The 11,741-nt window shown below is 38.8% G+C and overlaps 1 protein-coding gene across 1 annotated transcript; it reads right to left on the bottom strand.

Moving 5' to 3' along the window:
- Window positions 1–7,957: 7,957 nt before the first annotated feature.
- On the bottom strand, window positions 7,958–9,419 carry LOC125489645. The gene has a single exon (XM_048626097.1). It carries the CDS (start codon window positions 9,297–9,299, stop codon window positions 8,052–8,054), a length of 1,248 nt encoding a protein of 415 aa, XP_048482054.1. The 5' UTR covers window positions 9,300–9,419; the 3' UTR covers window positions 7,958–8,051.
- Window positions 9,420–11,741: the final 2,322 nt, after the last annotated feature.

The following is an 11,741-nucleotide window of genomic DNA, read 5'->3' as shown; positions in this document are numbered from 1 at the left end:
CTGTGTCGTAATTATCAAGAATTTTCATATGATTCTTATCAAATTATAAAGATAAATGCTTGGACTAGGCGCTAAATACCTTGTTTTTTAATAAACACACACCTATTTTGTGTAAATTAATCCCAAACTTGAGCAATTTTTTTCCCTCAAATCTTCATACAAATATCTATGGCGGCTTTCTGTGTTATAAAATCATAAACACAAGCGACGTTTGACTCAGTCGGCCGGTGGCCTCCAAAGAAGGGTCACGTCGGTTTAGGCGGCACTGACAGCTCGCGATCTAATTGTGTACAGACACAAAATCACTGCACATTGGTTGTCATTGCACTTTTTCAACTTTTATGACACCAACATAATTTGATTTGAAATTGAGGAAGCATAATTCTTATACTATATTCAATAAATTAAATGATAATGTTTTTTATTAGTTAAGTCCATGGTACTTCTTGATTAAATTATAATTATTAATGCCTAACTAAAACTAACTAATATAAAATTAAAATTAAACTAAAAAGAAGATGCTGGCCAGATCGCTGCCACTGTCGGGTAGGGTACCCAAGACGCTGGCCGCGTTACCCCGCTATATAGCGATGCTTAGCCTTTGTGATAGGTAAGTGCCAGCCCTAGGGTTCCTTGAGACTTCTATTAGTCTGCTGCTGATGTCTTTAAAAAGCTGACGTGCCTCCGGTCCCCACGGCCCTGGGATGAGGAGCAGGAATATAGTGAATGGATCTAAGTGATGACAATACGTAGGAAGATTAGGTTAGGATTCAAAAACACAGTCTCATGGTGCTGGTTGAGGCATGGTCTCGTGAGGATCTGATGAGGGCAGTAACACGGAGGTGACTGAATTTTATTTCAAAGATTTAATAGCTAAAAGCATCGAGTTTGGGCGCGGTGGTAGCTCAGTCGGGTAAGCGCCCGCTTCTCACGCAAGAGATGCGGGTTCGAATCACGGCGCTGACATGTACCAATGAGTTCATTTAACTTAAGTACAATGTATACCATCGCTCTAACGGTGAAGGAAAACATCGTGAGGAATCCTGCATATCCAGATTTAGCACATCTAGATATGTGAACCCACCAACCCGCAGTGGACCAGCGTGGTGGGAAATGGTTCAAGCTTAGGAAGGCAGTTTAGACCTTGGGGATATGCACAAAGGTTCCACTCGAGAGAGCCAGGTGCAGGTACTTACACCCCCACAGAGAATAGAATAGAATCGAGTTTGGGCTATTAAGTATGTTTTTCAAAGAGAGAGAGAAAGATATTTTAGGTTTCCTCTGGATCCTCTGGATTCCCAGTAAACCTAACTAAGGTTTACTGGGTTTACTAAATTCATTCGTAACGTAAAATTGTCAATGACGGAATTTCTTCTATAGACAGTAGCCACTAATAAAAACAACGATATATGGCGTGATTTGCAAAAGTACCTATCTAGTCAACCTGCCACGGGGTGACTTCGGTTGGTAACTCAGAATAATACTAATTATATGTTATTGCATCAATAATAAAAAAATCAAGAAAATATTCAAAGTTTCCATCCTCGCTTTTCACGCACACAAATCACAAACTCATGCCTTGTTCTAGGAGCAGGGTCTACCCTGGTGCATTTCCATGACCACTTTTCATTAGCGTCCCACCGGTTTCGATGCTCAGCGGAATAGCACCATTAACCATTATTATTCTGAGATATCATCACTTCTTATTCTGAGTTACCCAACATAAAATCACGCCATCTATTGAAATCATTTTTTAAATTAGGATTTGTCTATGGTGTGGTCCCCAAGTTTAAGGGTAAAAGCCAAATAATTATATTTTAACCTTTTTTTATACCTATTATATTAAAAGACCTATTCAACGATACCCTACCTACACCATCAAAATAACCGGAAAAAATATCAGCCCCAATTTACTTGTATGGGAGAGGGAGGGAGTACCCCAATTTTTTTTGGGTACTCCTCATATGTCTGCGAAATATCAGCTTGATATCTTTACCCGTTTCTGAGAAAAAGGGCAGTGACAGACAGTCAGTCAGACAGACGGACAACAAAGTGATCTTATAACGGTTGCTTTTTTCCTTTTGAGGTACGAAACTCTAAAAATATGAAAAAATATTATTCTGCCACCAAAAAATATACTTACAAACATACATACATACAATCAAAAAACATTACTCTCCTCCTTCGGCAGTCGGGTTAAAACAAGTGAGACTGATTCTGAACTTTTGTTCTACGAGTTTTAAAAATTAACCAAAAAAAACCTTTATCATTGAAACTTTGTTGACACGTGACTTTTTACCATGGAAAACGAATTTTTTTTTCGCGTTTTTGCAAAACTCGTAGAACTAAAGTTGTTCAGAATGACCCCTTGAGTCATCCCCTTTCGGCTTAGTATACCCTTAGTATAACTTATTATCTACACTTTAATACCTGTAGTTACCTTTCTACAAGTAAATACCACATTTGTTTAGAAATCTAATCGGGTTCCGAGTATGGAGAAAAGTGGCACCCCTATTAATTTCTACTCTTTCCTGGTGCTTACCAGTGTAATTAAAAATTAAACTTACCCTCAAATCACTACTTGAAAATAATTGTCAGTAAAGTTGGCGAGTAAAAGTTTATCGACCCACTGTGCAAACTTACATGTGTGCGTGTCACTGCGTGTGCTGTGTGAAGAGCATTGAAAACCCAAATTTGGCGGGGCACGTCACCCTGTACGGGCCCATACAGATAATGCGGTAATTACAATGACATAGAGCACTAGTGTTCCTAAACTGATTGATTTTGTATTAATACCACTGATAGCACTTTCACTTATTACACTTTTCTTCAGTAAATAGTTAAGGTGTTGTACCTCGTCCAGGTTGATTCCTTTCAGGTCTACAGGCTCTGCGTGCTCCTGTTCAGGGAAGTGAAGATCAGGCAGGTTTATTACGGGAATAGCCTTGTATTCAGATTGTAGAGAGTGGAACTTATGTTCGTATAGCTGCATGCTCCCAACATGGATGTTACATTGTTGCTGTAAGGTTATGACGTATGTTCCTTGGATGGGTTGGTGTGTGACGTCATTGCCGCAGGTTTGTGTAAGTACCGTTTCCTGTTTTACATAATACAATCCATGAATTTGTAGAGATACGTTGGATTTTCACCTTTTCAGATTCTATACGGCGTGGTGAGCAGTGGGATACTTCAGTGTTATACTTCATTAGTTGTTCGATACAGCTTTCTTCGAGATAGGGTATTAATTCGTTTTCAGTGCAGAGGTATTCGTCGGCAGTTATCTCCTTACACGGTCGGGCTAATGGGCGGTACGTTGTTCCTTCGACGATGAGGAAGAGAAAGTCAGGGATTACAATAATTGTTTGGGAATTTTTGGAAATAGGTAGTGGAAATAATTTAAAGTAATTGTAAGAGCTATTACTAGTAAGTGGAACTTCTATAATGAACATAATTTGATCCTGTTTCATATATGATTTTACCGACAATGTTTCCTCTATATTGATTATGTTTTCCTCGTTTACAGAGTACATTAAACTGTTATGTTTATTAATAAATTTTAATACATTTGATAGTTCTATGGGGTTAATTATAGACTTATGCAATACTTCCAACTTGCCAAAAGCTAAAGCTGTCTCAATTTCGCTTAATTTAATATACAATGTTCTAAAATTAGTTATGAATAGGTTAAGTAATCCAAGTACATAGGTAGAGTATATCGCGTTATTTTCTTTAGTTGAAATATCCTTGACCATCTTTTCAACCCTGCTTAGTCGCTCTTTCATGATTATGGTATTATTATTTATAGTAACGGTAGAGTTAAGAAAATGATCCATTATTTCAGAAATTAAGGTAATTTTGTTCGATGTGGCTTGTTCTCTATTACGTATTTCGCTAATCAATTTATCATAACGAACTGCATCTTCATGATCGAGATTTCCACTAATAACTTTTATGAAGGAGCCCAGTGGATTAAGAATACCACGTTTAATTCTCTTAATAGGTACGAGTTGCTGGTATTTTTCAATAACTTCGTCACGTAAGTATTCCACATGTGTTTTTAATCCAATAAACTCATTCTTGAAGGGTTTGTCCGTATTTAACATTTTACTAAATTCAGAATATTTTTGTAAATTAAATGAGATATCTCTACTTATTCCGTCTAATGCTATGGTTTTAACTATTGACCACTTATCTTGTTGTAAGAATGCTGTGCCTAACTTAACCGGTAAGATTCCAGGATTTTTCTCAATTTTTACTAGTTGAAGGGCCTGGTTGGGGAGAACTGTTGTCGTCCATACGAGAAGAACGACGCGCCACCTGTGGAGGACGTTTAATATTTTTAATTGGGACTTTTGTCTTTCGATCTTTGATGTCTATAGGAACTATATTTCGTTCAACCGGTCCGCTAACTATCGCCTTTTGATACCTAGGTTTGTCTTTTGATTGTCGTTTATTTACTGGCTTGGCAAAGGCTGTTTGTCCTAAGGATAATTTCGGTGAAGTTTCACCGCCTCGTTTTTCTTTGGTCTTTTCTTTGGAAAGTTGCATTTTCTCGGCTAAATGTTGGTATAGTGTCTGAGTTCGTTTTTTGTGGTCCTTAATTAGCTGTTGTTTGTAATTTTTGTCAAAGTCGGTATTAAATGTGGAGTTTAACTCGGTATGGCCGAAAACAACTTCAAAGGGCGTTAAGTCGGTTGCACTATGTATGGTGTTGTTATAGGCCATTATTGCGTAACACATCACGGAGCTTGCGTCTGTATATTTCCTTTCATATTTGGCTAATCGGTAGATCTCTATAATTGTGGAATGAAAGCGCTCAACGATACCCATTGAGTTCGGGTTGTTGGGTGTCCCTATATGTAGCTTTATTTTGTAAAGATCCGTCAGTTCTTTAAAGAGTTCGTTATTGAATTCTGTTCCGGGGTCGCAACTGATTTTTTGGGGAATTCCGTAGAAGGAGAAATACTTGATCATTGCTCTTACGACTTCCGGTGTTGATCGTGAAGGTATTTCTATGGCCTGTCCCAATTTACTAAATGCATCTACTATGGTGAGGTAATATTTTGATTCTATGCTGAAGAGATCAATAAAGATTTCTTGAAAGGGTGCATTCTGTGTTTGGGTTAATTGGAGGGTCGGCTTAATAGGTTTCCGGTCATATTTAGATACTCTACATTTTTCGCATGAATTTATTACTGCTGAAACAGTTTCAATTAGTGAGGGCCAAAAGTATGATCGTTTAATTCTTTTAACCGTTTCAGAGATACCGCGGTGGCATGTTTTCCCTTCGTGTAGTTTCAGGATTATAGATTTTTGTTCGTTTTCGTCTTCTACATAAACTACGCGCTCTGTACATTCATAAAAATTAACTGTTCCTTGTTTGAATAGTGATATGATGATGTCAGTAAATTCCTTACGATGCTGTTCATTTTCAAAATAGATGAAGTATTTTAATTTAGGCCTGATATACGATTTCAGGAATTGTTTAGTAATATCCGGGTTACCTAATGGAAGGAAAACTTCTAGTATTTTCTGTTTGTCTCTGGATAAGTCTCTAACTTGCAATTTATTGCTAAACCAACTAAATACAAGTATCTGGTTAGGCTTAGTGTCTATTGCCTCGTGTAATATCGGTATCCCATGGGATTCCATATCTATGGCGGAATGAATAGTTTCGGTGGTTGAAGACTCAGATCGTACGGGAAATTTTACAGTTTCAGCGGTACTTTCCGCGTCTGATATAATTGTGATGGGGCTAATCGTGGCTGTGCGTTCCGAATCTGATATAGTTATTGTCTTAGAATCTTTCGTGTCTCGTCGGTTCGAACAGTCGATTATTTGTTTAGTGACGTCATCAAGATAACTTTGTAATCTCTCGTCTTTGTCGCCTATGTTTACTACCATAGAGCTGTCGTCTTGTGATTGCTCACCGCCTACAGCATTGATTTGTATACGAGAAAGGGCATCGGCGTTGGTATTTTGTTTACCATTCTTATGTATGATGTTAAAGTCGAATTCCTGTAGACGCAAACGCCAGCGTGTGAGTTTACTATTCGGTTCTTTAAGTTGGTAAAGCCAAACAAGTGGTTTATGGTCCGTATAAATCTGGAACTTATGACCATATAAATAAGGTCTAAAGTGTTTGGTTGCCCAAATGATGGCTAAGAGCTCGCGTTCGATGGCGCTGTAGCGTTTCTCGGTATCTGTCAATGTCCTACTCGCGTACGCAACGGGTCTGTCGCTACCTATTTGTCCTTGGGATAATACGGCGCCTATGGCTACTTCAGATGCGTCTGTAGTTAGGATGAATGGCTTAGTCATGTCTGGATACTGAAGTATAGGGGCGTTAATTAATAGTTCTTTACATTTTTGGAATGACTCAACGAATTTACTGTCATGAATTACCTTTTTACCTTTCTTTAGACATGCGGTGAGTGGTTGCGTCACTTTGGAGAAATCTTTAATAAAACGCCTATAATAGCCTATAAAGCCTAGGAAGCGCTTTATCTCTGTTTGTGTCTGTGGAATGGGATAATTAATTACTGCCTGTATTTTATCATTATTAGGTTTCAGTCCCTCTTTTGTTAATGTATGGCCTAAATACTGCACTTCCTTACGGAGAAATTCGGATTTATCTAACTGTACCTTTAGGTTAGTCTGTCTAAGTCTGTCGAATACTGCTCTTAACTTCTGAAGGTGTTCCTCCAGGCTATTACTATAGATTAAGATATCGTCCAAATATACCAGGCAGTGAATGCCCTGCAATCCCCTCAATATGTTATCCATTGCTCTTTGGAAAGTTGCAGGCGCTGTCTTGAGACCAAAGGGCATTCTTAAGAATTCGTAGTGACCGTTCTGTGTTGAGAACGCTGTCTTTTGTCTGTCTGCTTCAGAGATCTCAAGTTGGTGGTATCCGGATGCTAAATCAATTGAGGAAAAATAGGTGCTTTTCCCTAGTTTATCGAATAAGTCACAGATGTTTGGTAGGGGGTATTTATCGTCGGTGGTAATCTCATTGAGCCTACGGTAATCGATAACCATTCGATATTTTGTTTCACCCGACGCGTCGGCCTTTTTGGGAACTAAATGTACCGGGGCACTCCACGGGGAATGCGATTCCTGAATTACATTATCTTTCAGTAATTTTTCTACCTGCCGTTTAATTTCTTCCGCTTGCGCCGGTGCCTGCCTATACGGTTTGACGTAAATGGGGTCTTCGTTTACAGTTCTTATTTGATGCTTGACTTGATTCGTAAAAGTTAAAGGCAAGTGTTCTGTATAGAATATATCTTTATATTCCTCACAAAGACTGTAAATAGCTTGTCGTTCCGGGTCGTTTAAGTGATCTAATCTCAACTTTGAAAGGTTGTCTGTCAATATCTGGTCGACTTCGTAGTTATTTTGATTCAATACCGTTTGGTTTAGTTCACACGTTTGATGAATATATTCATTTACTACAAAGGGTTTTGTGAAGGTTAGAATAAATTCCGTATCCAGAGTATTTTGGATTATTGTGGTTGCAAAACCGTTTTCGCATTTAACTAAGGCGGTAGGCATTCTAACGCCATCGCAAAATTTAAGGTAGTCCATGATTGCATCACCGTTTTCAATGTTCGTGGGAATTTTTATTCTTTGCTCGCAGCGTGGAGCAACTATGATCTCGTTAAAGGGGGTGTAAATTATTGGAATATTCGCGGATTTTGTATGTAATATATTATTTTTCATGTCTACTTGTGCGTCTAATTGTTTCAAAAGGTCACTACCAATCAGACCATCGTAGCGTCCATCGACGTCATACACATAAAATTTATGAACTTCCGAGCTATTAAATATTTGTGGTAGTGATATAACTGCAACTTCGCTATGCCGGCTAGATGCGTGAGTACTTATGACTTCAAATGGTTCGTACTGTTTACAGTTGTTAAAATATTCACTAGCTTTGGCTGGGCTAATGAAAGAGCGAGAACTGCCCGTGTCAATCATAAATTTCGAATTAATTTCCGGAATTTCAATATAGGGTAGTTTTAATTTAGGGGTGCAATTCAAGTTTATCACTTCCGGTTTATGGTAGAGGCCATTATCTGAAAATTTTCAATATTTTCAACACTAGCATTTTGTTCGTTAGATTGAGCTTCACCACTGTCGTCGTTATACCCTGTGTCTTGGTCGGCCCGTTCATAATCATAACACTCTACATTGTTGGGATCATACATTGTATTGCATTCGTCACTCTCGCATTCGTTTATACTGTACAGTTCGTTCATACGAAAACCTTGGGGCTTCGCTGGGGGCGCTGTACGCATGCTTACGTCAGTGTAAGGGACTTTCTGAAAGTTTGGTTTATAGCCAAACTGCTGGGGCTGCAGATTTTGGGGTGGTCGGTAGCCAAACTGCTGTTGTGTAAAGTTGGGTTTGTATCCAAATTGGGGTGTAGCACCTAACTGTGGTCTGTACCCTAGGGGTTGTTGCTGCATTTGGGGCTTGAACCCAAATTGCTGAGGTTGATGAGTTGATCTAAATTGATTACTTGGCGTTATACCAAATTTAAATCGGGGTTGTGATTGGGGATGTTGCTGCTGAAAGTTAGGTTTAGAATTATTATTATTCTGTGGAATTCCGAATTTAAACGTTTGTGGCAATGGTACAGCCATTGTCTGCGAAGTCAATTGTGTTGGCTGCGGTTTTGGTGGTTGAGGTACGTTATATGGTGCTTTCATCATTTTATTTCTTGCATTATACTGATAGAGGAAATTCACTTCCTCCAGGACTATGCTTAGGGCATTTTCCAGAGAAGTGCATCCCTTAAGTCTTACGATTCTTAGTAAATCTTCGGGGAGGTTGTACAGAAATACATTCATAGATGTATTGTTATAGATTATTGTTTTCGCGCTAATTAAGTTTTCATCGGTTAATTGATTAACCTTAGCTAATAAAATTGATCGGACCTCCTGAATCCTACCACATAGTTGCAAATAAGATTCTCCTGGTTTTATTTTTAATGTTTCTAGTTCAATGGCCAAGCACTCTTCCGACCTAGGGTCGCCAAAGTGCTGGGTCAGCAGAGCCTTCAGTTCATCGTATGATTGGAAATCAGCTCTCTCGCTGATGAGAGAAGCAGCATTACCAGTCAGTTTGCTGGTGATGCTTTGCATCAGAAATTCATTACGCTCAGGGGTACCTTGGTACTTGGATATGACATATTCACATTTTCGCAAGAATAGGTTTAGTACATTTGTTTCGCCTGAATAAGTTGGTATTAGTTGCAGAACATCACGGGGAATGCTAGTCGCCTCAGTCATCTCGAAAATGTGGATATGTTTCACTTATTATCTAATACACAATATATTACGATATAAAATAACACACAAGATATAACATACAATTATAGATGAAGGGGATCGAACCCTTATTAACTTAAAACTAGCACAAGATAATATAGTTAGGTACACAATTAATTACAGTTTACAAAGTCTAGGGAATCGAACCCTATTTAAATAAAATTTGTTAACTAGGTTTTATTAAACAATGAACAAGAATTTGATTGTTCTAAAGTCACATTAATTTATGTAAAATCGAGGGAATCGAACCCTGATTTTATCTATTTATAATACTAATTATAATTACTTTAATACGAACAAGAGTTTTATTGTTCAAACTAAGCTATTTTTAATTTAAAGGATCAAGAATTTGATTGTTCCACTTACTTTACAATACACACTCAAAGAATTGGATTCGAGGAAATGGGAAAACAGAAAAGGATTTTCACTTACTGCCCCACCGTGTACTGCATGCTCGTCCTCGTTAACGAATTTATTTGGTTCGCGGATCACCCACGTTCTTGCACACACGACAAGGGTCGTTTTGTCGCACTCAAACGTTCGTTGAAACTCGAAATCGCGGGATTTCTGAATTTGAAGAAAGTCCGCGGCGAATAACAGCGATTTTAGGAAATCCTACCGGCTGCGCCAGTTAACTTGCGGGAGCGTCGGACGAGCTTTTTAAAAACTAAGATTAAAATTAAAAGCTTAATTATTAGCCACAAAGAGTTTTATTCGCGACTAGCTCCGATAGAGTTTGATACCGGACTGCCGAACAATGCGTCTTGCTTGTTGGTTACAAAAATGTTTACTCAGCACATCATCGTCTAAGGGGCGGATGTGCTTCTAAGAAAGCTTACTGTTTAGTCATCATAAGTGTGGGAAATCATGGTGATACAGTGTGACTACAGTGTATAACTATCTTCTTTATCAAAATATTGTTAAAGAATATTAAATAAACTACCTACCTACAACAAAAATTTTATTACATAACAATTTTGGCTACACTCAGGAGCGTGACTCTTGCAATGAAAAAGTTCCAGCTGTCGTTGCTGTTCTATAAGTCACTGGAGCTCGTGAGTGTATAACGGTGCAATGACAATAAGTAGAACCAAAATAATGCGTGAACAGTTTTAATAACCAGACCTTATGCGTTGTAAATAATTTTCTCCCACCTCACGTTACGCACACATCACTGACATCTGTGCCCGTATTTATTACCAACTGAAGTGCGTGCCAATCAAACTTTCAGACGCCCTTTCAGGGAAAATGTGAATTTTCATAAAGCTAGTGATTTTGTAGTGTACAGAGCCTGTAGTACGGGTTTTGCAATATACGTTTCACACACATCTGGATGCTTTATTTTAGCTATACTATACTCTGTACCTTGTCAAACTAATAACCATTTTTTTACCTATTCAGGTGGTTTGTGGTTTATTATTAATTTAGCAACAGTTTTACATTTGACAAAGATACAGCTGCTTATGAAACTGAATTTGCAAGTGACGATAACACTTTCACTTTCAAAATACAACAGAGTCATTGATATCAACTTCAGGTAACCGTATCTAGGTAATTGAATGAAAGCAAACATTATACTCTGTTTCGCCGTGGCTCGTGCCATGGTCACTCCCTAAATCGCGCAGCGCTCTGAAGCTTCGGAAAAACAACGCTGTAGCGCTAAACACGACTGTATTTCATTTTATTAAAGGTGCCGATTGCACGACAGCTCTCATTTGTTAGTTTTTCGTCAGTATAGAGTAGCCCTCATGGCTATTGGCTAATCCCAGCGCTCGCCACGGCTTACCAGCGGTCGCCGCGGCTCGCGATACACGACCATTATTTTGGTCTGTTCGTTGCTCGCCTCGTTTTTCTCTTGTTTTGATTTCCTAATTTACGTAAATTAATGTTCAATATGTGGTAAAAGTAATCAGCATTCTTTGGACTGTGTTTCCGATGACAAATATCGCGCCCAGCGTTAGTAAGATCCACTAAGGCTATATGAATTATTGTTGTTTTAAAAGAAAGAAGTGAATTGTGATTATATTATAGATATGCGTTGCCTAAGATCTATCCTTGGAGTGACGTGGCAGGACAAAGTGACAAATCGGAATGTCCTGGAGAAGACGCGTTGCTGCAGTATAACAGCCATCTTAAAGCAACGTCGTCTCCGCTGGCTCGGTCATGTCCACGTTGCCACGCCAAGTGATGCTGGGACAGATCGCTGATACCAAACGACCGACCAGTGGGAAGACCAGCTCTACGCTTTAAAGACTGCTGCAAGCGTGACATGCATAGTTTCGGGTTACAGACAAACAGCTGGGAAACACGCGCCGAAATGAGACCTGAATGGCGCCGCGATATTCAAGCAGGCATGGCGAAGCATGATGAAGACTGGCTTGAAAATCTAAAGCAGAAAAGAAT

Source organism: Plutella xylostella, chromosome 15, assembly GCF_932276165.1.
Source record: "Plutella xylostella chromosome 15, ilPluXylo3.1, whole genome shotgun sequence".
Taxonomy (NCBI): domain Eukaryota; kingdom Metazoa; phylum Arthropoda; class Insecta; order Lepidoptera; family Plutellidae; genus Plutella; species Plutella xylostella.
Note: the sequence above shows the minus strand (reverse complement) of the source record. Positions and strands in the feature narration are given on the sequence as shown.

Coding starts and splice junctions, on each gene's coding strand:
- LOC125489645 (XM_048626097.1), bottom strand. CDS start 9,299: ATGACTGAGGCGACTAGCATTCCCCGTGATGTTCTGCAACTAATACCA.